A 26,826-nucleotide genomic window follows, 5' to 3' on the forward strand; every position below is an offset into this window, starting at 1 on the left:
CTGGGGGTCCTGCGGCACAGGTGGAGAGCCAGGCTCTCTCCTGGGGATGACTGTCCCCCAGGGGCACTGGGCACCCTCTGGAGACATTTTTGGTTGTTCTATCTGCTGGGGTGGGGGTGGGTGCTCCTGGAATCCAGTGCGTGGGGGTTGAGGACCTGGCTTTGAAGCCCGGGGTGGCCCCACAACAAAGATCTGGCTCCCAAGTGTGCAGGGTATGGAGCCCTGGACACTGACAAGAGGGTGTAGAGGCTCTGCTGTGAGCCCCCCAACTCTTGGCCTAGGTCTTGGCCCTTCCTGTCCCCGCACCAGGCCCCCTCAAAGCCACACAGAAAGGCCAGATGTCAATGAGTCACTTACAGTTTATTTTTGCCTGAAAGTTTTTCACATCTCTGAACACAGCTACGTGACAGTAGTATTAACCATCAGGAAAAGCAACAGTGCGAAGGGAAAAGGTGGCATGTCTCGGCTCTTCTTCTTTTTTTTTTGTTTTTAGATTTTTTATTTTTTTGCTTCTGCTTCTTCCTGCACCAGAGTGCTGTAAAGTATGGGACCAGAGGGGAGCGAACAAAACCAAACAACAGAAAACAACAACAACAAAAACAAAACACGAGACAGAACACATTCACACGCACGCACGAAATCAAACCTGGCACAGAAAATGAATTAAGACTGAAACCCAATTTCTTTTTTTTTTCCTTTTTTAAAAAAATGAGGGCATAGTTGGGGGGGCTAATAAAGTCTACCTAGCAAAGTATAAAACGACAAAAGCATGGTTTCCATTGAATAAGATTAAATATATATAAAACAATTACATTGACTGGGGGTTAGGTCTGGAGGTGCTGAAAGAGGGGAGTATTTGTGCTAAACCAACAGAAGACGGGGCTTGGGGGAGAGGGGACCCCAAGTAAACCATGAGGGCTGTTCTGTACAGTGAGGGCTTGTTTATAAAAGAAACGGAGGTGGGTATGTCTTTGGGGCAGGTGGGGGGGCAGAGAAGGGCGGGAGGGAGTCTGCGTTGCAGTGGTCACATTCATGGGGTGGGCAGTCAGGCCGGTGGAGGAGATGTCTCTCTTCTCCCAAGAGACCATGCAGAAAGGCGGGCATGCATGAGGGACCACGGGAGGCACAGGACGGCGGGGAGGCCACGGGCGGCAGAGTCTCAGTCGGGAGGGGGATGGCAGAGGCCACCAGAGACGGGAGTGCTCGGGGGGAGGGGGTGGGGGCAGCTCTCTTACGGGACGGACGGGGGGACAGGTTAGCACCCCACCCCTCCAGATTCGTAAAAGGGGGCCGAGAGGACGATGGGGCCTTAGAGGAGCAAGAAGACAATGTGGGGACCCCACTTCTCCTCCCCCAGTCTGACCCCCACCCTGTGAGGAAACTGGAGACTTCTGGAATCAAAATGCACGGTGGCGGGGTGGGCAGGGGGACGGACAGACGGACGGACAAGAGAGCATTAGCAGACAGAATCCGTTACAAAAAAAGCAATTAAATTTCCAAGGAGGTTCTTTTTTTTTTTTCTTTTCCGTCTGTTTGTTTCCTTTAAAAAAATAACAAGAATACTACCACTACCAGCTGACTGGTTTGTACAGTACTACACGCCAGGGGCGGCCGGCGGGCAGGCGGGTGGGCGGGCGGGCGGGTCAAAGACTTCATAAATAACAGGCAGGTCCCAGACCTGCAATTTGTCAACATTTCTTAAATAGGCGCGTTATTTAAATCTTATGTACAACAAGAATCACTTTGCATAGCAATGGCGAGAACACAGGACGGGTGGGGTGATGGGACTGGGTCTTGTCCGATGGCGATGGTGGGGCAAGTTCTCGGCGGGCCTCGGAGGAGGACAGCATCCTTCCTCGGCCTCTGGGCCCAGTGGGGTCGCGTGATGTGGGGTCGGACTTGACGGTTCCCACACAGCATTGAACACAAAGGCAAAGAAAATCCACAAAGGGTCCCCCTTCCCCAAGCCCCCACCCCCACCCTCTCCCCCACCCACTGCCACTCTCCGGTTGCTACGAAGTCCGTTTTAGATCAGGTCAAGGTTTCCGATTATGAAGCTACAAGAATCAGGCGGGGGCTGGGCGTGCTTACGGACCCCCCCTCCCCACCCCTCCCCCCTCCGCCCTCTGCCCCCAGAAAGACTCCCCCATCTATCTCACAGCCAGGACGGGGGTGGGACCCCGAGACCCGCTGCTCTACGGCTATTAGTCAGGAGTTGTGAGTTGCGGTTGCAAACTGCTTCCTGCCGACGGGAGCTTCACCAGGCTTCCGTGTAGCGGACGTCCACCTCCTTCAGGTTGGGCAGCTTGGCCTGGGGGAGCAAGAAGGATCCGGTCCCTTCCAGAACCTAGTGGCGCGGAGCTCCACCTGTACACCAGTGACTACCGTTCCCACTGAGCCCTCCCCACTTTGTCACTGCCTGGGGCTCCGAAGCCCAGAACTGGGGGACCTTGGGGAGAACCCAGCAGGTGGGATGTGGCCAGCCCCAGGATAGCAGGTGACGGCTGCTGGTGAGTCCACGTCCACAGCCCAGAGGGGCTTCAAATCACTAGCTCTGGGGGTGGGGAGCCTGAGGTGTGTGCCCTCCGCTGTCACTTGCAGACTACGTGCCCATGGGCAGAGTCTGGGCCTCTAGAGCGGAATTCCTCCTCTGTGGAGGGACTCCAGGTCCAGTTGTGGCTCACAGGATGGGACGAGGGACTAAACCCAGAGCGCCCTGTGTGAGACCACACTGCGTGCTCAGCACACAGACTGTTCTCACTTGTCTATGATAATGTGCCCTCAAGGCTGCCAGGAGTTGGGCGAGGAGAATGGAGGAGGATCCCTGAGTTGCAGGTTCCTGGGGGTCGGCAGAAAGCCTTCACACCCAGGCTCTCTGACGGGATGTCACTGGACTATACAGTCCCACCTGCAGCTCCTCAGGGAGGCTTCCTGCTCCCCACCCCTGCCGCCCAGCCGTACTCCTGCTCTGCCTTCTTTTATAAACAGTTGACTTTTTTTTTTTAATGGCAAGCCTTTGCTCTACAGAGAGGCTGCTGGTCTCCTGCCTTTACATCCTGTCTCCCCAGCTTCCTGCGCACTGGCCTGCCCGGCAGGCTCACTTCTAACTCCTCCTTTCTGTATAGGCTCCTTCAGCCCAATGGTGGGCCGAGCAGGTGGTCCCCTCCCTGCTGGCCCCCAAGCCCTGACCTCCCTCAGTTTGCTGCGCGTGTTTGTCCGCTGGGTCTGAGCTCTCTCCTGGGTAGGGATAAACTGGCTGCACCTTCTTGCCCCCATTCTCAGCATGGGCCTGGCACACAGTAGGTGCTCTGAAGGCCATCTGGAGGCTTGGCCAGTGAGCGAGCCCTGGGCTGTGGGTCAGACTGAGCTGGCGGGCAGGGGGCCATGCTGGAGGTGGGCTTCCAGGGTGCCCAGGGGCCAGTGCACTCATGGCACTGTGTCTCCTGGCCCAGCCCTTCCTTCCCAGGGCACTGGGCCTGGGAATCTCCGGCCCTGATGAGACATGCTTTTTTTTTTTAACAAACAAACGTGTCTGCCTTCTACCATTCAGATTCTCTGTCTTTCCCCAGTTTTAAGTTGCCAGCCAAGCACAGCAGGCCGGTCCCAACTCTCGCCCATGTGACAGTTCCAGTCCTACAACCCTACTCTGTGGCACTACCTCCGCTTGTACTCTCCCTCAGAAACCCCGTTCACCACCTAACAGCCAGAACAAGCTTTTAGCATAATGCACTGCCCTTCTCGGAGCCTCGGCAAGCTTTCTACTGAACTCAAATAAAAATCCAGGGTCCTGCCGCGACCTGTAAGGGCTGATGCCGTCTGGCCCCAATCTTGTTCTCTAGTCACATCTGCTGCAGAGCCAGTGCATGCCGACCCTTCTCTGCCTCAGGACCTTTGCACGTGCAAAGGCAGGAAGGAGTGGGGGAAGGGATTACCTTCAGGTCTTCGTAGGTGTCTGCCGAGAGCTTGGTGCTGTTCATGTTTAAGCTGCAGAGACTCTTCATGGCTGTATGGGAACGGACAGACAGTCATCAGGTCAGTGAGACCCCGCCAGGGGCACCTGTACCCCAGTGTCCCCAGGGCTTGCTGCCCACTGTGGACTGGCCCAAAGGGACCCCGCTGTGACCACGGCCCTCGGGGCTGTGACCATGTGAGGGGGTGGGCTGGGCCTCGCTCATGTTTCCTGTCCTCAACGACATCAGCTCCAGGAGGGCAGGGAGAGTCACCCGCCTTGCTCCTGGCCCGGAGGAGGTCCTCGGTGAGCACGCGGTGCCCCGTGTGCAGTGGGGATGGAGAGAGGACGGGGGATGGGCGCGTGGACTCACAGCTGAGGGCCAGCAGGCCGGCGTCGGTGACGGGCGTCTCGCACAGGTTCAGCACCTGGAGCATCGTGAGGTGTTCCGACAGGAGCCGCAGGCCGGCGTCTCCGAACTGCGGGACAGACGCCCTCAGTCTGGGGCCCGCCTGGGGCCCCCCCGGGCACCTGGGGCTGGGGCAGCGGCCCAGGAAGGGGACGGGACCTGGCCCAGGCCTGAGGCCCATGGCCTGTACGCCGCTAGACACAGGCTGCCCTCAGTCATTTCAGAGACTCCACTTCCCTGACCTGGGTTCACACCAGGCCGGGTCTGCTGGGGCCGTGGCCCCGACAAAGGCCCTGCTCCCCCACCAGAGTCGGTGTTGCCATCTGTCAAGGGAGGCTGTGAACCCAGCGACTTGCGGCTCTGAGTGGGAGCCGAGACGGTCCTTCCCCGAGCAGGACGGGGGGCAGCTGGGGGCCCCGGCTGTGAGGTGGTGTCGGTGGGCCTGCACCTCACAGAGACCACACGTGCTGGTGATGAGTGCTTAAGAGCCAGACTGGTGTGGGCAGGACAGAGGGCACTGTGTGCCCTGCATTCATCATCACCCGGAGGAGACCCACAGGCCACCTGCAACTCCCCAGGCGGGGGCCTGAGACCCACGTCAGCTCCCCCAGGCTCTGCCTGGCATGTCCCTTCCCTGCTCTGGGCCTCGGCAGCTCCAACTGTGAGACGGGCCGCTGGGCTTCACGGGGGCCTAGCCCTCCTCTGGCCTGGGACCCTGGGGGGCGCGGGTGCTGGGCTGCAGAGGGGCGTGGGGATCAAGCGGCTGGACCCACGGGTCTTGGGCAGAAAGCTGGCCATGGAGGATGGTGCAGGGCAGGCCTGGGGCAGGGGTGCAGGGTGGGCACAGAGGAGGGCGCAGTGGACAGCGGGCAGGCCATGCGTACCTGAGTGGACCACAGGTTTAGCTGCTTGAGAGAAGGCAGTTTGATGAGGTGCTCAGCGCAGGCACTGGTTACGTTGGTGAAGGCCAAACTGAGGTTCTCCAGGTTTCCGAAGGAGCCAGAGCTCAGCAAACGAGCCAAGTCAGCGTCCTGCAGGTGGGTGAATGGGCAGGCGGGGTCTCAGGGGAGGCCTGGGGCCTCCCCACCACCACCTCCCCATCAAGAGCTCTAAATGGGGGGACAGCATGGCCCAGTGGGCTGTCCAGGAGGGCGGGGCTGCCTCCACGTCTCTGTGGGTGGCATCTGTCTGGCTGGAGAAAGCCTTGGGAGCGCTGAGTCACACCCTGAGTCACCACTGGGGGTTCCTAGGCCACGTCCCTCCCACAGCGTGCGTGTGTGTGTGTGTGTCTGACCCTCTTTCTTTCCCAGGCTTGTGCCCATTCCCTGCCTGCAAACACTGAGGTCCCCTCAACACTAAGGCCTGTGGGGATCAGCGAGTATGTGAGCATTAGATTCTGAGGTCGCTGAGGGTCCCTTCCATCTTTGTGATAGAATCCTTGAGTGTTAGCTGCCAACTGGTTGCCCTGAATTAAGGCTAACATCCTAGCTAGATGGGGCCATGTACTAAACCCAGACAATGATATATAAGCAGATGTGTCCATTGGAACGTCCAGGAAGGTCCATAAAGGGAAGAGGGGTGTTATTTGCCTCTTGCTCATGGCTTGAATGGAAATGAGATGGCTGGAGCTTCAGCAGCTCTTTTGGACTGTGAAGTGGAAGCTACGTGCCAAGGACAGGGGGGCAGTAGGAGGAAAGAACTAAGATCCCTGAAGACCTTATAAAATGGAGAAGGAAAGAGGCACCGACTTGATAAGCTTAGTGTCAAGATAAAATGAACTATTAGCACAGAATCTGGCACACGAATGCACAACGTATGTGAGCTATTATTGTCATCATTATGAATAACTTGTAACATGTAATCTTTATCACTTTTGGTTTCCTGCAACACAGTTCTAGCCTAGAAAAGCTGGCTTGTCAAGTACGGCTGAGTCCCTGTTCCCCTCTCCCCATCACCTCCAAGACAGGCTGTCTGCTGCTCCCCTCCAGGGAGGACTAGCCCACCTTCTTCCCTCCACCCAGCCTCCAGGAGGAAACCAACTCACTGTGGACTTGGAGGGCAGTGTTAGCCTGGTGGGCCCGCCTTTCCTTTGCTGCAAAGAGAAGCCAGCTGGTTAGGACCCACTTTTCCCTGAGCGTCCCCCCTGGACCCCCACCTCCAGTGAACACCTCTCAGGGCAGCAGCGGCAGACAACATGATGGTCTTGGTCTCAGGGCAGACCCCGAGGCCAGGCCCGAGTGCAGGTGGTTTATCAGAGAGGCGATTCCAAGGAACACCAGCAGGAGAGCAGGGAACTGAGGCCGTGAAGGCCCCTGAAGGGAGAGGGGGCGGCCAGCCCAGCCGGCCCCTGGGGCTCTGGGACATCAGAGGAGTCGGGGAGGCAGAGGCCCCGGTGGGGCGGGGGTCCCGGGGCGGAGCCGCACGCTCTCACCAGCTCCTTCAGCTCCCGCTGCCGGTCGCACAGCTGCTCGTACATGCGCTTCCCCACGCCCGTGCTCTCCAGGGTCGAGATGATCTGCAGCTGCGTGTCGTTGTTGTCGATGATGTTGTACTCCAGCATCAAGCACAGGATCTGCCGAGACCGGGCGGAGCGTCACCACCGGCTGGGACCCCGGGCAGGGCTGCTCCACCAAGGCTGCGGGGGCCCAACCCTCAGCCTGTCCCGAGAGCCCCGCGCGCCTGCGGAGGGCCGGGGTCGGGGCGTCCTGCAATCGGAGGTCCTGTCCTCCCCCCGCCCTCTGCACGATGCTGGGGGATCGCCTGCCCCGGTGCCCTCTCCGTGTCATGGGCACGCCCGGCAGCACCTGGCCAACAGCGCACGCACGATGTGGCCAGGCCCGGGGGCTGGGGGAGCCCGAGAGACAGACCACGCTCTCTCCCCTCGGCTTTCTGATTGCTTGACGCCCTCCCCGCCAACAGGTGAAGTCTAACTCCTGTCCTTGCCCCTGGGTCTAGCCTAGCTGACCCCCTTCTGGTGGCTAGAAAGTGACTCTGCCTGACCCTGAGGTGGAGGCCAGAGGAGAGACGTGGCTTCTGCCTGGTCTCTCTGCAGTGGCTCTGGGAGCCCCAGGCTGCTGGGGGCTCTGGGGAACAGAGAGGTGACCGAGTGCCCGGGGCTGGCGAGTGGACAGGTTAGGCCAGGGCTGCAGTGCCGACAGTGGCCTGGGAGCCCCAGCTGCTCCGTCTCCGTGGGCTGAGTCCCCTCAGGACGGCGCTGGACATGCAGAGGAGGCAGCCTCAGGAAGACCCAGCCCGCCCGCCCCCATCTGCCGCCACCCCATGACAGACCACAGTGAGAAGCGGTCAGCAGAGCCCAACCATCTGAAGACCCAGGAGCAAAACAGATGAGCATCACTGTTTGGAGCCCCCGCTTGGAGGCGGTCTGTTCTGCAGCAAAAGGCAGACAGAACAGAAACCTGCTCAATCCCTGGGACCGACAGACGATCACGAGTTAAATGAACGTGAAATGAACAGACAGTCTGACGAGGGCCTCCTGCCCCGCCAGGATCAGGAGGGCTGCCTCGTCTGCTGCCATGGCCCAGCTCCTGCAGTAGCTCTGGGCGCCTGGAAGCTCCTGGAAGGTGCTGCGTCAGCAAGGACAAAGGCCTGGGAGAGTCGGCCGCCTGGCCAGGGCGTGGGGCCGGCTCCTCACCTCCACCATGGTCTGGTTCCCCCTTAGCGCCAGGAGCATGCACGGTCCCAGCTTGTTCTCCGCCAGGGAGAGCAGGAACTTTTTGGTCTTGTAACAGGAGCCCATGAGGATGTGCACCTGTGAGGAGACACGGGCCAGGTGAGGGGCGCGACCGCCACGGGCTGCGCCCCGCGGTGCCTGCCTGTGGCCCAGAGACTGAGGCCGGAAGATGCTGACCAGACGCACCCCACACCCTGTCTGGACAGCAGATCTGAACCCATCACCAGACCCTCCCCGGGGGTTCAGAGGACCCCTCTGACATTGGCTCCCACGGGGATGAACCCTGTGGTCACCGCTGCCTGGGGTCAGCCAGTCCTAGAAGGACACGCCCTGCAGGGTCCACTCCTGGGAGGGATGCAGAGTCAGACCGCAGACACAGAAGGGGGCGGGCGGGGGGCCAGGTGGGGGCCAGCGGGGAGTGAGTGAGTGTAGACAGGGGTCAGTTTCAGTTTGAGAAGATGAAGGTCTGTGATGACTGCAGGACGGTGTCAGGGCACTTGTTGCTAACAGACTGGACACGTAGAAAGGGTTCCGGCGGGCGGAAATGAAGACAGCACTGTGAATCAGCCATACTTCAGTAAAACATAAAAAAGCGGTTAAGGTGGCAGGATTCACGGTATGTGCGTTTTACCCGCGCCCTGTACACACACAGGAGCCCCCTCTCCCGTTGCCCTCGGGGCTGTGCTGACATCTGACGCCCTGGGTTCTCAGCAGGGTCACGCCTGGCAGGAACTTCTGGAGACCCGTGCTCAGGGTGCACAGGGCCCGGTCGCACCCGCGGGGCCGGGGATGTCGTGGAGCCCTGTCTCCCCACCCCCAGTGCCCCCCAAGGCCCCGAAGGCGCCTGCCCCAGAAATCCCAGAACTGGTCAATTCTGCTCTGTCTGGGTTACGTGCGGGACAGCTGTTAAGAAAACTGTGTTTCTTCGGTGGACCTGGAGATTGTCATACTGAGTGAAGTAAGTCAGATGCAGAAAGACAAACATCCTGTGATACTGCGTATATGTGGAATCTAATAAGAAGGAGGGGTACAAATGAACTTACATACAAAACAGGAGTCACCGATGTAGAAAACACACACAGTTACTGGCAGGAAAGGGTCGGGGCGGGGGACAAACTGGGATATTGGGATTGACACTGCTGTGTATGAAACAGCTAACAAGTGAGGACCTGCTGTCTAGCACAGGGAACTCTATGCTCAGGACTCCATAATGACCTAGTTGGGCAACGAATCTTAGAAAGAGTGGATGTATGTGTGCGTGTGGCTGACGCCCCTCGCTGCACCCTGGAAGCACCATGATGCCATAAATCACCTACGCTCGGCACAGGGGTCTGTGCTGCTTCCCAGCACACCAGTGGGTGGGGCTCAGGGTCAGGGTCCCCAGCCACCTGGCTTGCGCTTCCTGACTTCACAGTGGAGCAGATGCCCGGCCACGGCTGGAAGCGGCAGCCTCGTCCAGGGGACGGCGTCCGAGCCACGTGTCTCCATGGCAACGCTGCACCGCCATCCAGGGGCCGCCTGCTTCCTTCCCCACATAGACCCTTTTCCGCTCCATCATTAACAATTCTGGCTCACAAATGCGATCTCTCAGGCTGGGGAGCTGCCAGCTCCCGCTTCTCTCGTTCACAGTCACTGCATTGGGGGGGGGGGCACCATGAAACGTTGCCATGGTGACGCTGTGACATCAGAGGAGCCCAGGAGAAGTGAGAGAGAGCTGGTGCTGGCAGGCAAGGCTGGCATTTCCAGGATGCACAGGGCACTCTGAAGGGAGCCTTCAGGCAGCAGGTGAGCGAGCTGTGGTGAGTGAGTGCGTAAGAAAAGGAACCTAAAAATAAGCCCCTTTCCAAGCAAGGATCCAGGGGCAGCGCTGGGGTCTGTCACAGCGCAAACACCACCCTAAGTTCACGGCAGAGGGCATTACAAGCTGCTCACCCCGCTGAACCAGCTGCCCAGCAGAGATGAGAGGAAACACAGCCATCACTGGCGTGCGCTGACAGAGCGCCAGGCGCCACGCATCTAGTATCACAATCACCAAGGTAATCCCAAGATGCCAGGACTACGATCCCCATTTCACAGACGAGGACACTGAAGCCCAGAGTGGAAAGATACTGGTCCAAGGTCATCAGGCTAGCGCGGGGCAGGGCTGCGACCTTGGCCATGGCTGGCCGAGGCTTGGCCTTTTCACGCTCCGGGACAAGCGTGATTGTGGAGCAGAGCTGTGTCAGGAAGCGGGCTCGGTGAGCGCACCGCCTGCCTGGAGGAGCGTCTGCCCTGGGGAAGGGGCGTTTGTGCTCCCTCTGCTGCTGGAAGGAGGGCGGCTCCGGACAGCGTGCGCCCGGCGCAGGGAGGCTCGTGGAGGCCAGAGGCCTGTGTGACCTCGGGCACGCCACTGCTCCCCTCTGTGCTTGTTGTCAACACAGAAGTAGTTAAGGGAATGGGTTGCCGTGGAGACGAAGAAAGATGGTGCGTGGTCAGGTGAGGTGCTGGCCACCGTGCACGGGGAAAGGACCGGAAGCCACCAAAAGGGTGTGCTTATGGGTTTGGTGACCTCTAGAGCCCTCATCTCCAAGGTGGGCTGCTCATCCCGACCCTGACATCTCGGTGCAAGGATCAGACAAGCGGGTGGACCTGCAACGACTTCTGGGGCCCCTCTACCAGTCAGCGCTCGGTCCCCTGAACCTACACAGCACTGGGGTGCAGAGTGAACCCAGTAGCTTGAGCGGGTAGCGCCTCATCTGTAAAATGGGGCACCTCTGGCTCAGTGCCCACTCGGGTGAGACATGGGAAGGTGACACTCGGGGCTGGTGTCGCCATCACCGCCTTCATCACTAGCATCCTTACGGCCTGGAAATTTCGGGGCAGGCCCCAGCAGGCACGGGGCAGATCTCACTGCTCAGAAGGGGTGAACCCAGCGCCCACACAGAGCTCCAGTGCCCCCCCCACCGCCCCACGTACCATGCTGGCAAACAGCTCCCCGTCATCATCGCAGGCCACCCCTCCGGGGCTGTAGAGCTGAAACCAGCCGTCCTTGCCGGCTCGCACGCTCAGCAGGCACGAGTGGACCTGCAGCAGAGGAGACGCACTCGGTCAGTCCCACGCACCCGCGATGACGGGGGCCCAGGACCCACACACGCCAACAGCCAAGGCCCGGATGAGCCCCACGCTCATGCTCCAGGAATCTGTTCAACCTGGTTTAGCCCAGATACGCCCAGCCTTCTCCTAATCCAGGGAAGGCCTTTAGGGAAAAACTGATAACCACACACGGGGGAACTCCAGCCATTTGCCACCAGCTCCTAGAGATGGACGGCCACGCCCTGGCTAGTCCAGTCGCCCAGAATGAAGCCAGTCTGGGGCCAAGTCGGGGCAGAGGTGAAGGGACCTTCACAGCGTTCTCCTGTGCCTCTGATGGGGACGCTGCTCTTCCCTCTGTCTGTCGGGGCCTCTGACCGGCCCTGTGTCTCCAAGTCGCCGCTCTCACACTCTGCTCTTTCTGAACCTCCGCCCCGCCCCCTCACTACTGGGGTGTCCACTCCCTGCATTCCTCACCCTCACTTTTGGGGCATCTGTCTCTCCAACCCTGGGGGTCGGCCTCTCCCCTGCTCCACCCTCACGGGCGCCGTCCCCTTGTGTGGACGCTGCCCCACTGACCCCTCTCTCTCTCTGGGACCCTGATGCCCTCTTTTAGGAAAAATGGTCTGGGCAGAGCATGGGCAATCTCCATGCCCCCAGCTCTCTCTGTGGCTGTCAGCTCCCTTCCCAGAGTGCCGTGTGTCCGCCTGTGGGCACGTGCGTGTGTGCAAACACGTGTGGGGAGGAACCCCACACCCACCCTGGCCCCGCTGTGACTGCAGAGAGACAGACAAAGGCCTGTATTCCTCCTCCTCCTCCTCTTCCTCAGCAGAGAGGGAGGCGAGAGCCCCATCACTTCCTTCAGGAGTGAAGGCCGACCTGCTGCCAAGAGCCACTTACTCACAGACAGTTCCCTGATCACAACCCCCGCACAAGTAAACAGCGTGCAGGGGCGGCCAGGCTCTGATTTCCCCTCCGAACGTCAACTGAGCTACTTCAAAGAAACGAGAGATCCAGAGTACGGGACTCTGTGCAGCAGACCCAGCAAATGATTTATAAGAAAACCGCCACTGGCTCCATCTGGGATGGAGAAGAGGGGAGGAGGGCAGAGGGATGGGGAGAGGGGAGGCAGCGGGAGAGGGAGGCAAGGCGGGGCGAGCCTGCTGTGGGCCGTGTCCTCGCGGGGCGACCCCGGCTGGGAGAGGCCGCTCCCGGCGCTCGGGCTGCGGCTCCGCTCTGGGAAGCAGCTGGCACTGCTTTCATTCATCAACATCAAAGTCAGTCTGGAATGAAGCCTCCCTTTCCGGGAGGACTCAGACTGCCTCCAGCAGGGCACGGCTCAGGTTTAAGAGCGGCGGAGGCCATCCCTGGGACCCGGACGCTCAGAAGCTCTGTCTGCTGCTCGTGCCTGAGGACCACTTTTAGAGTCAGGGTGGGATCATGCTGCTTTAGAACTAGATCCTTCCGGATCCTTCCAGAACAAGGCTTTGCAGCGTGGCCTCGGCCTCACTGAGAATAACCCCCACCTCCTCTGCCTTCCTCGTCCTCTGGCTCTGTTGGGGATGCCCAGGTCCCCCTCATGTCCCAGACTCCACGTGCGGAGAAGGCGCCTGAGACCCCCAGGGCAGCCCCTGCAGCCCCTCTCCCCCCTCACCCAGTGTGCGCGCTGCAGGGCTGGGTCCTACACAGGCTCCGGAACCCGACTCCCAGGGTGCGGCTCCCGTCCCAGCCAGGGCACCCGTCCTGTGACCCTGGGCAGGTACCCTTGGTTTTCTCAACTCTGAAAGGAGGGTGATTCTGGTGCAAAATGGGGGTGATAATAACACCTACTCTTAGGGCTGCTATGAGGATTAAATGAGCACACGTGTGTGCCTGACATGGGGTGAGCCCCTCACGAAGGCTGGCAGTTGCCCTTACACTGACGTGATGGGAGCACGGCTGGGGTGGGCACCCAGCCCACTCCGAGTCCCCGTTCACATGCAGGGGCTCTGGGCTGCAAGGCTTCGCTGCCCTTGAAGGCCAGCTGCTGGAGGCAGGGAGTGGCCCCTCGGGGCGGCCCTCAGCCACCGTGTCCGGGAAGATCCCAGCCCAGTGTTGTCCTGGCCCGCTGACCCTCAGAACGGCAGAGAGGATGTGCCGCGACCTCAGATGCGGTTAGGAGCCCTGGTGCTGGCCTGGCCCCAAAGCGAGGCCTGTCTGTGCTCCAAGGAGAAACCACTGCTGGGAAGCACCTCTGGTGAGCCCGTGTTTACAGGAGAATGCTCGCGTCACGGGCTGGGCTCGGACACACAGGACAGGGGCTGTGTCTGAGTGAAGGCAGGGGGCCCATGTGAACTGTCGGGATGCCCAAGGGGGTCAGGGAGGCGCCCTGCTGCAGGACAGTGTGCTCGCCAGGGACTGGGCGGCCTCACCTCTTGTCGAGGGTCTTCGGCGAACCTCTGAATCACGTACTTCAGTTCCCTGAAAGAGACGGTGTAGGGACAGTCATGCCTGAGGTCCTGGCTAGGGTGGACCAGCATGGGGGCGCTGAGGATGGGGTGGGGTGCCGGCTGAGCTGGCAGGATCAGGAGATGCCCAGACGGGCCTGGATGGACACGGGTCTCGGGAGAATTTCTAGGGGCGCCATCCTCACCTCCCCAGACGCAAGTGTGGAGGACCGGCCAAAAGGGTGGCTGGTCACTGGGGGATGCCCGCAGGACAGGGGACATGTGTCCCGGAAGGGGGTAATGGGTGTTGCCCGAATACTCACTTGGTGAACTTCTCGTGCGCGAGAGCTCTGGAACAGAAACAAGGGGAAGACTGCAGTGAGTGGGGCGCTCGCGACGACAGCACAGTAACCCACAGGCCTGCCTCTGGGGATGGCAGGCCTGGTTCCAGGAGCGAACAGGAAGTTGAGCGGGCAACACGGACATCGTGTCCCGACTCGACACCACGTGGGTCAGAACGGGAACAGGCTGAGCCCCTGGGGCCCACCCCGGTGGAGAGGAGCGGCGCTCAGCAGGGTGCACGTGCGTGTGTCTGCACGTGGGCACCAGGGACCCAGGTGTGTCTGTTAATCGCTCCACCATTAAGGCACGGCCGCGCTAATTACCGGCTCGCATCGGAGCGGCGGTCGGGGACCGTTCCCGGGGCAGCGTTGCATCATGGCTCACTGTTGGGTGCGTCCCCCGGGCCGTGGGGCCAGGGCTGCAGCCAATGACGCCACTGCCCTCGGGAGTCGGATTTCTCCGGTCTCACATCCTGGGGGCTCCAGGGACCAGCCAGGCCGGCAAATGGGGCAATTACCGAGGGTAATGTCCCCTTGGAGGGCCGCATTTCATAAACACGGGCTCGTTAATCGGCTCCGCAGAGAGCTCGTGGTGGCCTCCTGGGGCCCGCTGCTTCACATCTATCAAAACAGAGGCCTGCAGGCATTTCAGGGCCTGGTGATGGAGACAGAGCCTTCCCCTCGGGCCATCATCCACCAGACAGCTTTCTCCCTCTTTTCCCCGAAATAAATTCGATACTGGGATGAGCACTGTTCAGAGAGACCGAAGGGTCCATTCCTGGCTCAGCTCACTGTGGAGATCACCATCATGGGGATAACAAGGGAGGGCTCAGCGTCTGGCTATACCCCAGATGGAGTGGTCCCACCTGCGTTATCTTCACTCTGGTCCTTGGAGACAGGAGGGGCAGGCGCCCAACTCCATCTGATGCTCCATAAGCACCTGCTAACTTGACCGCCTGAAGGCCAGTGCAGAGAGCTTTGTATTCGTGGCCCAGCAAAGCCATCCAACCATGCAATGAGGTGGTGCCCCATTTCTCAGGGTGAGGAGGTGAACATTGCCAGGGGCCCTACAGCCGAGGACCAACACTTCCACCTCCGTCATCTGTGGTGTCCCCAGGTGCGTCCCACGACCTGACCAGTCCCCTGCTAAGGCCAGGGTGGACGATGGAGGCTGTTCTCTTAGGCCAAAGGTTTCCAGGGATGTGTGGGGGACTTACTCTTTGGGGAATGGAATGGGTTGAAGCAGGCTGGCCAGAGATGGTCTCCAGTCATCATAGTCCGACCTGGAAAGAGAAGGGATGACGGTCAGGTGTGCTCTGGACCCGGGGAGGTTAACGGTGCCTCATCACAGAGGGTCAGAGACGGGGTGAGAGTCAGGCACAGACCACACGGCCCCGACTCTTCTCGGTCACCTCGGCTCCCAGGGACCCCGAGGGACAAGCACCTGTTATCTGCAACGTGGTGGCGGAGCCTGTCAAGCCTGTCCAGAGACTTGACCGCGGCCACCGAACGGGCCAGCCACCCAGCTCCCGGACTCCACCTCCCAGCTGCTGCAGCCAGCTCCCAGACCACCATTCAGCTATGGGCTGAAACGCGCCCCTGCAGATTCACACATTGAAGGCCTAACGCCGAGACCCCAGATGGTAGCTTTACGGAGGTGGGGCCTTCAAAGACATGATCAAGGTAAAACTGAGCTCACTGGGGCGGGTCCTAATTCAATCCAACCAGTGTCCCCATAAGCAGAGCTCGGGACACAGGCCCACAAAGAGGGGTGACCACCTCCCAGCCAAGCAGAGAGGCCTCAGACAAAACCAACAGTAGCCACACAGAGATTCCAGAGTGCCAGCCCCCCCGGAAATGAAAGAAAATGCACTTTTGTTGTTTCTAGGCCCCCGGGTCTCTGTGAGAGCCTGGCCTAGGCAGAGGCTGGCCCCAGAGCCCAGACCTAATTCTTGGTCCTATGGCCCCAGGACTCCGTTGTATATAGAATTCGATGGTTTTCTGTTTTGGGGTGGTTTTTTTTTTTGGCTGCACCCTGCAGTTTGTGGGATCTTACTTCCCCAGCCAGGAGTTGAACTTGGGCCTCTAGCAGGGGTAGCACAGACCCTACCCCTGGGAATTCCCAGAATTCAGTTTCTCAATCTTTCCCGGAGTTGGGCCTTCCTGTTCCCCGCCCCAAGGAGCTTTCTCAGCACTTTCCCCTGACTGCGCTCTCAGCACATAGTATCTGTCTACACGCCGTGTGTCTGCCTGTACTTCATTCCCAAAAAAGGAGGAAGATCTTTTCACCCAGCACAGTTTAGATAACCCCCGGGTGGGAAGTGCTCCCAGCCCCACTTCCTCCACATAAAGCGGCGATAACGCGGCAGCCTTTGGAGTCCAGCGCACACCCTGGAGTGTGCCGAGGAAAAACGCAAGCCCTGGACGCACAGGAAAGGATTTCCAGAAAGGCCTGTGGGCCTGAGATAAGTCCTCAGAGTGGGCCCAGCTGGGCTCTCTGAGTCCCCAGGACAGGCTCCTGAGGACGGGAGGATCATACCTGCCCCCCAGGTGAGGAAGTGAGGCCCGGGATGCCTCCCAGCCTGGCCGAGATCAGGCAGCTGGGAGGCTGGGAGCAAGGATACCCAGCCAGGTCCTTAGACTGCAGTACCCGAGGCTGGGTATCCGCTGCCCGGGGCGGGGGGGGCTGGGCTCAGGGAGCCCCCGTCAGGACATGGAAACCCCTGACCTCAGACCTGCCATTGCCGATTTTGGTAGGTGCCTCGTCTCCCTCTGAACCCCTCCCCCAGCCCCCACCTGTCACTGATGTACTCATGGTTTCCAGAGAAATTTAAGAATAACTGGTGCAAACGCTGTAGACAGTGCCCGTCACAAGCCAGAGGCTATTCCGGGCACATGTGTGGATCGGACCTGCGTTCCTCCAGGGTACCCGGTGAGCTCCCCATTCTACAGCCAAAGACTGAGTCTTGGTGAGCACAGGCCCCAGGTCACACAGTCACCCGGAAGCCTGGCTCCTGAGTCTGTGCTCTGGCCCACTGTTCGCATCTGCAGAGGCAGGCCCATTCCCGTTCTCAAAAAGGGGCACATACTAGTTTTTCTTGTGCTCTAAGATAATAAAAAACACTCAGTGTGGAAATGCTGCTAAATACAGAAAATTCTAAGCAATGTTTAAATCCTCCATAATCAGAGTGGACATGGACTTGGGCAAGCTCCAAGAGATAGTGAGGACAGGGAGGGTGGGCATGCTGCAGTCCATGGGGTCACGAAGAGTCGGACACGACCGGGCGGCTGAACAACCACCACAAACCAGAGTAGGTGTCAGAGGCCCAGAGCCGGGGTTGGGTGGGGAGTGTGTGTGCCTGCCGGGCTCCCGGTAGGACCTGCCTGGCCCGGGCTCGCTTCTGAACCGAAGGGGACGTCCACAACACTGCTCGGTGAGCAGCGTGCATCACCTGGCGCCCAGTGGGCGGCTGGGCTGGGGTCTGGGTGGAAGCGGGTGCCCAGCCCAGCATGGCAGCTCAGGCAGGACCAGGAGGAGGACGGGGGCGAAGGACAAGGGGGAGGGCAGACAGACTTCCTTCCTGGCTGCGGCCCTGCTCAGCTCCGAGTCTGTGGCTGGCTCCTGGACCTGCCCCAAATGCCCAGTGTGACCAGTCTGGAGGGTCCAGTGGCAGTGTTGGGTCGAGGCCGGGCGCACGGAGCCCGGGGGCTGGCCAGGGTCACGGGATGGGGGTGGGACCCCCGTGGTCAGCAGAGCGCCTGTCACGAGCACCCTGAGAACAGGGCCGGACTGGGGGGTGCAGGGAGAGCTGCCGGCCGGGCTGGGAGTAGCCTGGTCCCAGCCCCGGGAAGCACAGGACAGCCAGGCCTCCCCGGGCTCAGGGAGGAAGGCGAGAGTGGACCAGGGGCCCTTCGGCATCCTCATGGCCTCTGATGTACCCTGCGGGCCAAACAGCACACACTGACTCCCCTAACCCATTTACAGAGGCGGGACAGGTCCAGAGAGGCCAGGACACTGGCGGAAGGTCACGGAGCTGACGAGGAAGAAGCTGCACTTGAATGAGGCCCTCTGAGCAGGAGACCCAGGCCTCCAGCCCCGCGCCAGTCCACGAGGGGTTCAGCGCCTACGTGACCGAGGACTTCTTTTCGCGGGCGTGGGGAGGTGGTGGGTGGGTAACACCACAGTCAAGCTGGGCCGGTGAGGGGGGGATACGGGAAATGAGGGCGGGGTGGCTCTGAGGATGTGGGGCGACCGCCCTGACCTGGCAGGAGACAGTGCACTTCGGCAGATCTGCGACCCAGCTCGACAGGTGCTGTGAAACCGGGGCTCTGCGCTGCTCCCTGGACAAGGTGCTTGGCAAGACACCCCAGCTAGAGAAACTGGGGCCACACGAGCCTCTCAGAAGCCGGGTCCCCAGCACACGGGTCTGGGTCAGGCAGGCCTGGTCCTAACGGCAGCCTGCACGCAGCGTCCGACCCTGGTCTCACACAGCCACACCCTGGAGGGTGGCTCCCTGGGGTGGGGTGGGAGGGGGTTCTCAAAGGGATTCCGAGGGGGGTGGTGAACTAGGGCAGAGCGAGGCCTGGGGGACCAGTGGGAGGTCCATGGCCTGCCTGGAGGACCATGAGCAGAGCACCTGGGGCGAGGCAGACCAGGGTGCCAGGAGGGTGTGTCGGGGGACTCGCCCTGCCCTGCTCCTGCCGTCACATGCACAAGTATCTGCTCCCTCAACAGGCCGACCAGCTGACCTGGGGATTAAAACCCAAGGTGAGGAACGAGTGGCCGTTATCCCTGCGCCTGGCGACCTGGACGGAGCCCCGTTCTCGGCCCCGTCATCCCACCGGGGACCTTCCCGGGCTGCGGGCGGATCCACTGGCCTTGGGTGCACCAGGGAGCGTCTGGACTCTACAGAGCGGCCACGAGCCCCAGGAACTTGTATCTGCAAGGTTCCAAACAGACGGGTCCACCTACTCGAACACGTACACCGCGCACACAGTAAAGATGTGAATTACTGTTGCTCTGCCGGCAACATCTAAAACCCTCTCCAGAAGCCCACATGCAGAGATGCTGACTGTGGGGCCCGGGTACCCGTCCTTGCCACAAGCCTGCAGGTGCCAAGTGCTGTGGCCAACACGAGGCACGCAGGAATTCACTGAATTCTCAAGGCAGCCCTGGGGGCCGGAACACACTGACCAGGAGGACCATCCTTAGTTCACAACTGGGAAACCGAGGCAGACTCGCAGTCCTAAAGCGTATCGTGAGTTGGATATAGGGGAGGAAGTTTGGACCCCATGCAGACTGATGTGAAACCAAGGAGGAGGTCCTTCCACCCTTGCCCCCTGGGGAACCCAGCTCCCTATCCTGAGTCCCACTGGGAGGATAGTGGCTGGTGGAGGGTGAGCTGGTAGTGCTCGAGTCTGGGGCCCGGGGACCCTCGTGAGGACAGAGGATGCTGGCTGGGCTCCAGTCCACTGCACTCCAGAGCCACATCAGACTGTGGATTCATCCTGGCCCCTCGCCTCTTACAGCCCCCCTCTCCATCTCTCAGCCTGCTGGAGGCTTTTTCAGTCATTCCTATCTGCCAGGGTCTCCAGTCTCCCCACTTCCTCGCATCAAACCCTTGGCATTTCCCTCGGCAGAGCTGTACCATCCAACATGTCTGACCAAGCAAGTTCTTCACCGAGGAGGGCTGTCCTGGGCCATGTCCCAGCGCCTGCCTTCTACATTCTAGTCACCAGTATGTTTCTCGGTCACTAGAACAACCCCAAATCCGTCTGCATTTTCCCTAAGGGCCCCAGAGGGGTGAGGCATCTTCCAGCTGAACCCCAGCCCAATGAGGCCTTTCAAAATCCAGGTGTTTGCAAAAGTAATAAGGAGGCAGACCGATTCGAGCTGATGAGAAAATGGCCAACGTGCCCATCTAGCCCTCGTGACGGCAGCTTTTCTCTTCCTGGACAGAAGGGTGTCCCTCGGCTTGCCGCCACGCTTGTGCCTAGAGATTCCCACGCTCCAACGCACTGGGCGATGCCACTGCTTTCAGCACTTGGAACTACTTAGACTCAGAGGCTTCCAGCAAAGGGGCCCCGGCATTTAGCACAGAACCCGGCCCCTCTGGGTGTGCAGTCAGTGTTTGATGAAAGAATGCATAGAGAAATGGATACATAAATGTGTGAACTGCACGTGCCCAGCAGGTTAAGAGCTAGACTCCAGATGACTAGAGGCCAAAGCTGGTCTGTCTGACTCCCAAGTCCATGTTCCCAAGTCCCACTGTCCCACCCAGCCTGGGTCTCACACCACGGTGATTTCAGTGTCAGCCCTGACCTGTGCTGGGAGCAATTCTTTGCAAGAGTCTCCGGGGAGCTGGTTGTGGCACATGTTCCTTTCTGAAGGTGTCAGACTCTCACGGTTTGCAGGCCCTCTGGTGGGCAGGGCACTAACCAGGACCCTCGCCCACTCTCAGGATAGAGAGGTGCCTGCTCCTTGTGGCTGCAGTCTGCCAGGCTGGGCCCTGGCTCTGAGCAGGGCTTCTCTGGACCCCACAATGTGCTGACAAGACCCCTCAATTTCACACGAGAGCCTCTGTCCCTCCATTGTCTACACATGACTCTCATCTAGGGAGCCGTCCTACTGACCACAGCGGTCTACTTTCACCAAGTCCTGAATTCTCCCCTCTGAGGAAAACACCCACTTTATGGATGAGAAAACCGAGGCCCCGAGAACACCGCAGACTAAGTCCTGTGGCCGCACTTCCTCAATTCTCAGATGCACATTTCTTGCAAACTGAGCCTGCACTGAATCCCCCCAATTTTTTTTCTCCTCCCAAAGTGCTGTTATTAAATAGATCATGTGTCTCAGTCCCAACAGTACCTTAAAATAGAGGAAACACAGTTGTTGTTGTTACTGAAAGTACAGTAACCCCCACCTGCCCAGTATTTATGCCTGGGGGGTACTTGCTCTGTGCTGTACCCACGCCTTGAGAAGACCTGTGCCTTCTCTGCTTGGAGGCAGCTATGACTCAGAGAGGGCAGGTAACCAGCCCACGGTCACAAGCTGACACGGACATCCCCAGCCCCTGGGCCCAACAGCCTGGCTCTGAATCTGTGCTTTTTCCAACGGATCATACTTTGGAGTGCCCTGAGCTGCTGGGGTTTGCGGATTTGACAGACGTGACGCCCTCCGGTGGGCCAGTGACTCAAGCAGGCAGCAGTTAGCGGAGGAGAGCAGCCAGGAGGAGGAGTAACCAGGCCTGACCATGCTCTGAGCTCCCCCATGGTGACAAGGGCTTCAGGAGGTGTGCACCCTGCTTCGTGGAGACCCCCAGGCTCGGCGGGAGGGGCTGCTCCGAGCAGTGGTCAGGAACACCGCCCAGCGGGCCCCCCGACCCCCACCCATGACCTGGCAGCTGGGCGGCGCAGGCAGGCAGGAGGTCTGGAAGCAGATTAGGAAGAACAGAGTCTTCATTCATGAATGTGTTTACAAAGAAGGAAAAAAAAATGAGTGTCAACTGCATGATGAAACTCAAACCCTTAGCGCTTAATGAGAAATATGAGTCAGGGCCTGGGCCACCGCAAGGCCCGGGAGCTCCAGGTGTTTGCAGAAAACAGTCGGACTCAGGGGTCTGGGGAGGAGACCAGGGCCCGGCCGGAGGAAGAGATGGGACCGCGGCCGGTCTGTCCCTCAGAGGGCTGACTGCCACCCCAGGAGGAAGTGGGCAGTTCTTCAGCCTCAAACTGAGATGCGTTCTGGGGGATGCTCTCTGGGCAGAATCTGGGATTTGCTTTGGGTGGGAGCATTGCTAAATGCACATGCACTCTGGGCTGGCCTTGGCTGCCAGAACCATGAGCCAGGCTGGGCTGAGTCCTGGGAGACACCTGCCTCCTCTCTGGGGCCAAAGCAAGGGCTGAGGAAGAGTCTGAGGGGGCTGCATCCAGTCGCCTCCAAGCACGAGAAGCCACTGCTTAACATGTATGCATATGTGCACACACAGGTATACATGTATGTGCACAGGCATGCGTGTGCACATGTGTATCTGCATGCACAGGCATGTGTGCGCCTGTGCACACACACGTGTATCTGTGTGCACAGGTGTGTGTGTGTGCCTGTGCATGCATGCATGTGCTCACCCTCACAGACACCACGGGGCTCAGGGAGGGGTACCCACGGCCCGGAGCACCCAGCTCAGAAGCACCACCCAGAGCAGACGGGTCTCCTGGCTCCTGCCCAGGGCTCCTCGCATGAGCCAGGCATGCGGACCCTCAACTGCGCCGCATGCTGCTCCCTGCCCACCAGATGAGGCTACGGGACACAACACCATGTACACACCACGCACATGAAGCACGAGTGGATCACACAACACAGTCACATGCTGGCTCACGGGCACATCTGCACACATACACAGAAACACACACTCACTCCAGCTCTTGTGCACAAGTGTTCACACCCACACATGAGCACTCAAGAGCTACACATGCACAGAAGCAGCACAAGCACCCAGACACTTGTGTACATGCACCTGAAACACACATATCGGCCCCTTAGAGACATCCACCTCCAACCCAGATCCAGCTCGTCTATGCAGACAGTCACACACACACACGGAGGCAGCCACTCACACACTGTCATGCCCTCATACATCCAAAGGCACTCACACGCACACGAGGACAATCACAAACTCAGAATGAGCCTACACCTTACACACACGCAGAGGTGTCCACACACTCAAAGACACACTCGGCTACTGCATGCTGCAGCACACCCTGGGCAGGAGTGTGCACTCACACATTCTCAGACTCCTGGACACACGTGTGGACATTGTGCTTGTGCCCACGCCTGATACACGTGTCCAGGCCCACAGACAAACACACACACACAGAGCCCGGCCTGTACTCCCAACACCCCCACAAACCTGTGCCCTCACGCCCTACATCTGCACCCTGTGCACCCACACTCATGCATGTGCACGCTCAGCCCCCCCCACAGGCGCCCGGCCGGCAGGGTCACTCACAGCAGCCTGAGGATCTCCACGTAGCAGCCGAGCGTGCGGTCGGCCTGCGGGCCCAGCTCGATGCTCATGGTGCTGCAGGCAGGGCTGACCATGAGGCAGTCGATGAGGTTGGGCTCGTTGTCGTCGCCCGCGCTGGCCGTCAGCGCCGGCTTGGCAGTGCTGGCGGGCTCCACCTCCACGTGGATCTCGCTGGAGGCCACGACCACCGACTTGAGCCGCACCTCGGACAGCGTGGCTTCCTGAGACACCAGGTCCGGGCTGGGGTGCAGAAGGCGCAGAGGTAAGGTGGGCTTCCGGTCGCAGGGCTGCTGGCAGCCGTTCCGGATCTCCTTCAGGCTGGGGGAGTTGTCGCGGCTGTGGGAGAGGCGGGGAGGGCCGTGAGTGCAGCCCCGGGGGGTCCTGGACATTACAAGCGGGGCTGCACCCACTCAGTGCCCCCGGCGACCCCGGATCGGGTGGTGGCCGGCTCCCACCCACCAGCGAGCACACAGGACCGCTCAAGGCCTGCAGACACGGAGAGGTAGAGATGGCATCTGAACCGGGCTGCCTGTCGCTAAGGCGCGTGCCGGCATCCCCACACGGAGCAGGCGGTTGACACATGATTGTGAATAAGTGAATGCTGATCTCTCTACTGACCCGTTAGGACCTCGACGTGCACCTCCACCGAGACGCCTTCTGGACACACCTTGGAGACCTCCTAGTGATCTGGCTTCCAGTTGCTTCCTGTGGTCTAACTGTTCCCTCTGGCTGAGGCCATAAGGTCCCCAGGACAAGCCCCAAGCCCCACCACTGCCGTCCCATCCCTGCCGGCTGAGAAAGCTCAGCTTCTGCTGTCCACCGGGCAACCCCCTTCCAAGGGAGCCCAAACCTCAGATTCTGGTCCCCTGTGGTCCGCAGGTTGCTCCTGTCTGCAGCACCCCACCACTCTTGGCTAAGTCCCCAGAACAGCCTCTCCACTGCCTAGAGGAATGACGGGTGTGCAGAGGGTTAATGGGTGTCAGCTGCATAAAGGGCGCTGTGGCATCACTGAGGTCACACGTCAGTGGGAAATGCCGGGCCTCTTTATGGCAGGACCTGTCAGAGAGTCGTCGGGGTAAAACGCCCCCTCCCTGAGTGCTTCCAAATGCTGCGAGGTGGCGCTTCAGAACGAAGGGAACTCCAGCAGTGGGCGTCCTTTGCTGGTGCCCCTAGGCTGGCACCGTGCCGAGCGCTTTCTTGCTCAGACATTCTCAGATATCTCTGAAGAGAAGGAATTACTCTCCACGTTACAGATGAGAAAAGATGCTACCAGAGGTCAAATGACTACCCAGATGACACAGCTTGTTAGTGGTGGTGGTGCGGGGCTGGGATGTGAAACCAGGTTGCTGCCTGCACTTCTAAGACCCAGGATGAGCCCATGCAGGTCCTCCTCCTCCAAGAAGTCTTCCCTGATTTCCTCCACCTGCCGTTCCCACCCTTCCTGCCCCTGAACCAGAGCTCTCCACCACTGGCTGGACACCAGTGTCCCTTGGGGCACTGCTAAACATCCTGAGGTCCCATTAGGTTGGAACCTCTGGGGTGGCGTCCGGACACCAGTAAGGTTTGGGGCTCCCTGTGTGTGCTGTCAAGGTTGAGGCTGCTGCTCTCAGGGACTCAGAGCACAATGATGTGACCACAAACAGCTGCTCGTCCCAACCCTCCCTAAATGGGCCACACGCATGCGGCTATGTGTCCAAAGAGACGTGCACGCTCCCTGTGCACGTGGGCCGGGCGTAGAATGCACACCCACCGTGTTGGGAGGGCCTAAATGGTCTAGCACATGCCACGAGCCGGGTCTGAGCAGAGCCCACCAAGGATGTTTGATAAATACACTCTAAGCTTTGCTGCGGAAAAAAACAAAACCCTTGAGCTGAAGTCCAAGAATTCTATGGCTCATGGAAAACTGTGTGTGGTCTGGTGGGGGAGGCGTGCTAGCTGACTCCAGGGGCTCAGAGCCGACTTGCTACCCAAAGGCTCAGCTCCATCCCCTCCGCCTCTGCTGGGATTTAGGAGTGGATTTTCAAGGCTGTTTGGCTCAGACTGGGTGATTTTCCAGCGAGCTACGCTAACCTGGGTCAGCTTGTCTGTTCTTTTGTGTATGAGGACATCGTGTACCCACTGAGAGCGCTGTGGATGAGCCCGGAGGACGGTGTGGGGCTTTATCTTCCAGGGACTGACCAGCAGGGTGGGTGGACCTGAGCCCAGGAAAGGTCTCGCAGCCCACGACGTGACTTCCTGGAGGCGCTTACGGTTGCTCTCAGAACCTACACTACTTTGGGCTCCGACGCTGGGCTGTCTTGAGCGGGGAGTTGGAGCCGCCCGTGTGGGCTGGGGAGGATACCAGGGCCCGCTTCACCCTCCCCAGGCCTCCACCCTGGGCACCGAATTGCAACCGCAGCCTAATGGTATCCCTAAGGTCACGCCTGGCTTCTGCAGCAGCGGCCAGAGGGGACTCCAGAGGGGATTCCGGAAACGGACATTAAGTCCTTTGTCTACTTAAAACCCATAGGTGACTACAATGCCCTTAGAAGAAAACCTCTAGGGCAGGCACAGCCGTGCGACTCAAAGAGTGGTCCCCGACCAGCGGCATCAGTGGTCCTGGGGGCCTGTCAGGCAAGCGGGCCTGGGAGGAGGACCCCGGGAGCAGCTCGGCGTGGGCGGTGGGGAACGCTCAGCAGCGCAGTCCCTCCGCGGCCTGGCCTTCGTCTCCAACCTGGTCTTCCGCCCCTGTGCCTCTGTCTGCTCGGGTCACACTCAGTTTCCCTGTCTGCTCGGGTCACACTCAGTTTCCCTCTCTACCTTCCCTTCAGGGGCCTTTCACTTGAAGCAGATCCCCCATGGAGCTTGCCAAGAATGCAGACTCCCAGGCCTGGCCCAGAGACGTGGCGTCCAGGAGTGTGCATTTGAAATAAGCCGTGCAGGGCACTGTGAAGCAGGCACTTAAGGACCACCGACAGACAACACGTGACCACTGGCCAGCCCACCTGCCCCGCCAGGCCTGGGCGCCTGCCAGTCCCCCTGCCTGGGTCCTCCTGTCCAGCCTCCAGCCCTGCTGACAGCCAGGACGTGTCAGTTTAAGCATCACCACTCCGCAGAACCCCTTCCTCTCTTTCCCCTAGAGCAGGGGTTCTCAGCTCTGGCCACACACGCCATTTGCCTAAAGTGTTAAAAAAAAACAACCAAAACACCAAACAGAACCTGATGCCAGGGGCATTCCAATTAAATCAGAGTTGCAGTGGGTGGGGCCCAGGTACCCTTTCTTCTTTTTCTTTTTAAAGATATAACCAGTGGGACGTTGGTAAATACCTAACAACCAATTCTGCAGAATAGAAGCCCTGAGGGGTAGTGCCTACCAATTTTCTTGGAGTAAACAGTCCCACCATGACTGGATTCAACGGCCAATGTGCCATCCCTGACTGTGGGCTCCAGCATACCCCTGGGGTGACTTCAGTCCAGGAGAGTCCACAGATCTCAGGCGCAGTGCTCTGTGACTGTCACAAGTTCCCTGGTGTAACAGCCACCAGACCAGGCTTCCTCCATACCTGACATTTGCTCCCAGACAGTTCAGGTAATTCCTGGGGGGGGTGGGGGTGGGGGGCTGCCCCATGCATGGCAGTGAGTTCAGCAGCATCCCTGACCTCTACGCACTCTTCCAGCAGCACCCCTCCTTCTGCAACCCAAGATGTCTCCAGACGCGGCCAGATATGCCCTGGGGGGTCAAAGTTGCCCCCAGCTGAGAACCACCCACCAAGGTCAAGACGTGAAACGTTCCTGAGGACCCAGAAGCTCGTCTCATGCCTAACTCCCCACCTGCCAGCAGCCACTATTCTGGCCTCTATCACCATAGACTTGTTTTCCTGTTCTTGCACTTTAAGGAACAAGATTTACACTCTATGGCTTCGTCTGTTCCATATTGTG

The 26,826-nt window shown here is 59.7% G+C and overlaps 1 protein-coding gene across 2 annotated transcripts in view; it reads right to left on the minus strand.

The window, feature by feature from the left end:
- Nucleotides 1-341: 341 nt before the first annotated feature.
- Nucleotides 342-26,826, minus strand: part of LOC122421712 (c-Maf inducing protein) — a 204,790-nt gene continuing 178,305 nt past the window's right edge. For both annotated transcript variants that reach the window (XM_043437945.1, XM_043437946.1), the window contains 12 exons: nucleotides 22,891-23,244; nucleotides 15,103-15,168; nucleotides 13,868-13,894; nucleotides 13,530-13,578; nucleotides 11,005-11,112; nucleotides 8,011-8,127; nucleotides 6,790-6,930; nucleotides 6,403-6,450; nucleotides 5,243-5,389; nucleotides 4,323-4,428; nucleotides 3,933-4,003; nucleotides 342-2,311 (listed from right to left, as the gene is read on the minus strand). In XM_043437945.1, coding sequence (XP_043293880.1) covers nucleotides 2,258-2,311; nucleotides 3,933-4,003; nucleotides 4,323-4,428; nucleotides 5,243-5,389; nucleotides 6,403-6,450; nucleotides 6,790-6,930; nucleotides 8,011-8,127; nucleotides 11,005-11,112; nucleotides 13,530-13,578; nucleotides 13,868-13,894; nucleotides 15,103-15,168; nucleotides 22,891-23,244 — 1,288 coding nt within the window. In that variant the 3' untranslated portion in view covers nucleotides 342-2,257. The remainder of the gene's footprint in view (nucleotides 2,312-3,932; nucleotides 4,004-4,322; nucleotides 4,429-5,242; nucleotides 5,390-6,402; nucleotides 6,451-6,789; nucleotides 6,931-8,010; nucleotides 8,128-11,004; nucleotides 11,113-13,529; nucleotides 13,579-13,867; nucleotides 13,895-15,102; nucleotides 15,169-22,890; nucleotides 23,245-26,826) is intronic.

The sequence above is a fragment of the Cervus canadensis genome, chromosome 18, assembly GCF_019320065.1.
Source record: "Cervus canadensis isolate Bull #8, Minnesota chromosome 18, ASM1932006v1, whole genome shotgun sequence".
Lineage (NCBI taxonomy): Eukaryota > Metazoa > Chordata > Mammalia > Artiodactyla > Cervidae > Cervus > Cervus canadensis.